The sequence below is a fragment of the Alosa sapidissima genome, chromosome 11 (genome assembly GCF_018492685.1).
Source record: "Alosa sapidissima isolate fAloSap1 chromosome 11, fAloSap1.pri, whole genome shotgun sequence".
NCBI classification, from domain to species: Eukaryota; Metazoa; Chordata; class Actinopteri; order Clupeiformes; family Clupeidae; genus Alosa; species Alosa sapidissima.
Window position 1 is genome coordinate 16,884,979 of NC_055967.1, and position 2,660 is coordinate 16,887,638.

Below are 2,660 nucleotides of genomic sequence, written 5' to 3' on the forward strand. Positions count from 1 at the left end.
TGGAGAAGAGGAAGGGAAGGAAGAGAGGAGAAAGAGGAGAGAAGCTGTGTTTTTGGTTCTGGTCAGTCTTCTCTGGCCATGTCTTCTCAACTGTAGTCCAGAACAGAGCCTCTAAATGGACCCAGTAACAACAGCAAACAACACATTGTCAACTTACAGACCATATTTCCGTTACCTCAGAGACCACCCGCTGTTATTACACGTATTTTTGATGTGCAATACAATATAATAGATATGTATTACAGTGGAGCATGAGCTACCTGCTGGATAGCCAGACAACACATAAACATATCTTAGGACACACACACACACACAAACACACACACACACACACACACACTCACACACACACACCAACACACACACACACACACACACACACACACACAGTACAGAGGATACAGACACACACAAAGTCGAAAGAAAGTATTATGCGAATACTTTATTACCAATGTGTGAATGGTGTTAGCTTTTTTGTCTGGATATTAATAGAATATGAAAACTATACACCAAAACCAGGCTGATCCTATTTTTGCTGTATAATTTTTCAAATTGGTATTGAAAGATTTCTTTATCTTTATATATATTTATATATATAATATATATAAGCCAAAGTGCATTTTCCATTTTTTTCCTCTTGTTCTCCATGTACACATTGCACCATACATAAATAATTACATTGTAAAAATGACTCCCGTATTTACAAGTATAATATATATTTCATATAATATATAAAACTTTATATTAAATCTAAGTAGATGATATTTGGGATAGTTTGTGGGGTCCATTCTGCTTTGACTTTTCCTTATGTCTCTTGTGTGCATTGCAGTCCGTCTCTCGCAGTTGTCCGTAGTGTGTGTGTGTGTGTGTGTTTGTGTGTGTGTGTCTGTGTGGTGTGTGTGTGTGTCTGTGTGTGTGTGTGTGTGTGTTTGTGTTTGTATGTGTTATCTGTGATTGTTGAGCAGAATCTCTAGCCAACAGGGGCAGGAGGTGATGAACTGTCTAGAGTAGCAGGGCCCCCAGCCCTTGGCGAAGCTGATGCGTACGCTGTTGGGGTCGTAGGGCCCGTCCAGCACCTCGGGCCCATCGGCGACGCCCGCCTGCCTCAGCGCGGCCGAGCGCTCGTAGTCAAACACCTTGATGGAGTAGCCGGGCATGACCTTGCGCACCACCAGGCTGCGGCTGCCCGGCACGTCCAGCGTGGGCGAGTTGACAAAGACGGGGTGCTGGCTGCGGTTGTAGGCCCACACGCCGTCCGGCTCCTTGCTGAGGAGGATGCCGTAGCCGATCTTGCCGCGGGCACGCTGGACCGTGGTGCTGCTGCCCCCTCCTCCACCACCCCTGCCACGCTGCTCCGCGGGGCTCAGCTGGCCCAGGCAGAAGCCCGTGCCTTGAGGTAGGTCGTAGAAGATGCTGACGGCGTGGTCGTACACCGCATAGAGGCGGCCCACACGCGTCCGGTGCTCCCAGTACGCCACGTAGCACCAGTGACTCTGCTTCGGAGCGTCCGGTGACATACTGGCGTCTACACAGGACACAGAGAGAGAGGAACCACGTTACACACTGATGTGTTACACATACAGACTAACTAATATACTGTAATTCTAACACATATCACACAACCATATTACACCCACCCACCCACCCACACACACACAGAAACACACACACACAGAAACACACGCACACACACACACACACACACACACACACACACACGGAAACACACACACACACACACACACACACACACACACACACGGAAACACATACACACACACACACACAGAGGTTTTGACCAGCAGTACTAGGAGAACATCGAAAGCAAGATCACACATATAACATCAACTAGCCAGCACTACTTGTTGGGATGTCCTGTGCTAAATACTTTAAAAAAGCTTATTTGAAGTTAAAGAGAAAGACAGAGATAGAAAGAGAGGAAGAGGGAGAGAGAGAGAGAGAGAAAGAGAGAGAGTAGTGGAAACTAGAGAGGGGCTTGTTAAACACAACCTATACTGAGGAGTTGGCCGCTGAGTGGAGAGGAGAGGAGAGGAGAGAGGAGATGAGAGGAGAGAGGAAGAGAGGAGAGGAGACCAGAGGAGAGAGGATGAGAGGAGAGGAGAAGAAAGGAGAGGAGGAGAGCGGAGAGGAGAGGAGAAGAGAGGAAAGAAGAGGAGAAGAGAGGAGAGAAGAGAGGAGAGGAGAGAAGAGAGGAGATGAGAAGAGAGGAGAGGAGAGCGGGCTGCCAGTGTGTGTGGATTTGACCTGCCCTTTTTACTGTGTGCAGCAGATGGGGCCTCTCTATAAATACTGGGCTGGAGGAGCCATTGTATTGACATGGAAGCGCTGTAAAAATACCCCTGAGCACACTGACAGCTCCACTGCAGCCTGCCTCTCAGCTATACATATCTCCATGGGTGGCATCAGTGTGTGTGTGTGTGTGTGTGTGTGTGTGTAAGAGAGAGAGAGAGTGTGTGTGTTCATACTTTAAAACAAGCGCTCAACACAGGGGTTGAAGTGTTATGAGTGTCGTAAGGTGCTGAGGGAGGCCGCAGCCTTTTTATATCAGCCACCTCTAGGGGGCGGCACAGAGAGATTACAGTAATTAGTCTGTTCTATCATTTGCATTGTTTCATAGCACTAAGAACAACAGGCTCAGT

At 47.8% G+C, this 2,660-nt stretch overlaps 1 protein-coding gene across 3 annotated transcripts in view; it reads right to left on the reverse strand.

Moving 5' to 3' along the window:
* Positions 1-423: 423 nt before the first annotated feature.
* The window catches only part of smad6b (SMAD family member 6b), a 39,294-nt gene continuing 37,057 nt past the window's right edge, over positions 424-2,660 (reverse strand). For all 3 annotated transcript variants that reach the window (XM_042110283.1, XM_042110285.1, XM_042110284.1), the window contains one exon: positions 424-1,525. In XM_042110283.1, the coding sequence (XP_041966217.1) occupies positions 945-1,525 (581 nt within the window). In that variant the 3' untranslated portion in view covers positions 424-944. The remainder of the gene's footprint in view (positions 1,526-2,660) is intronic.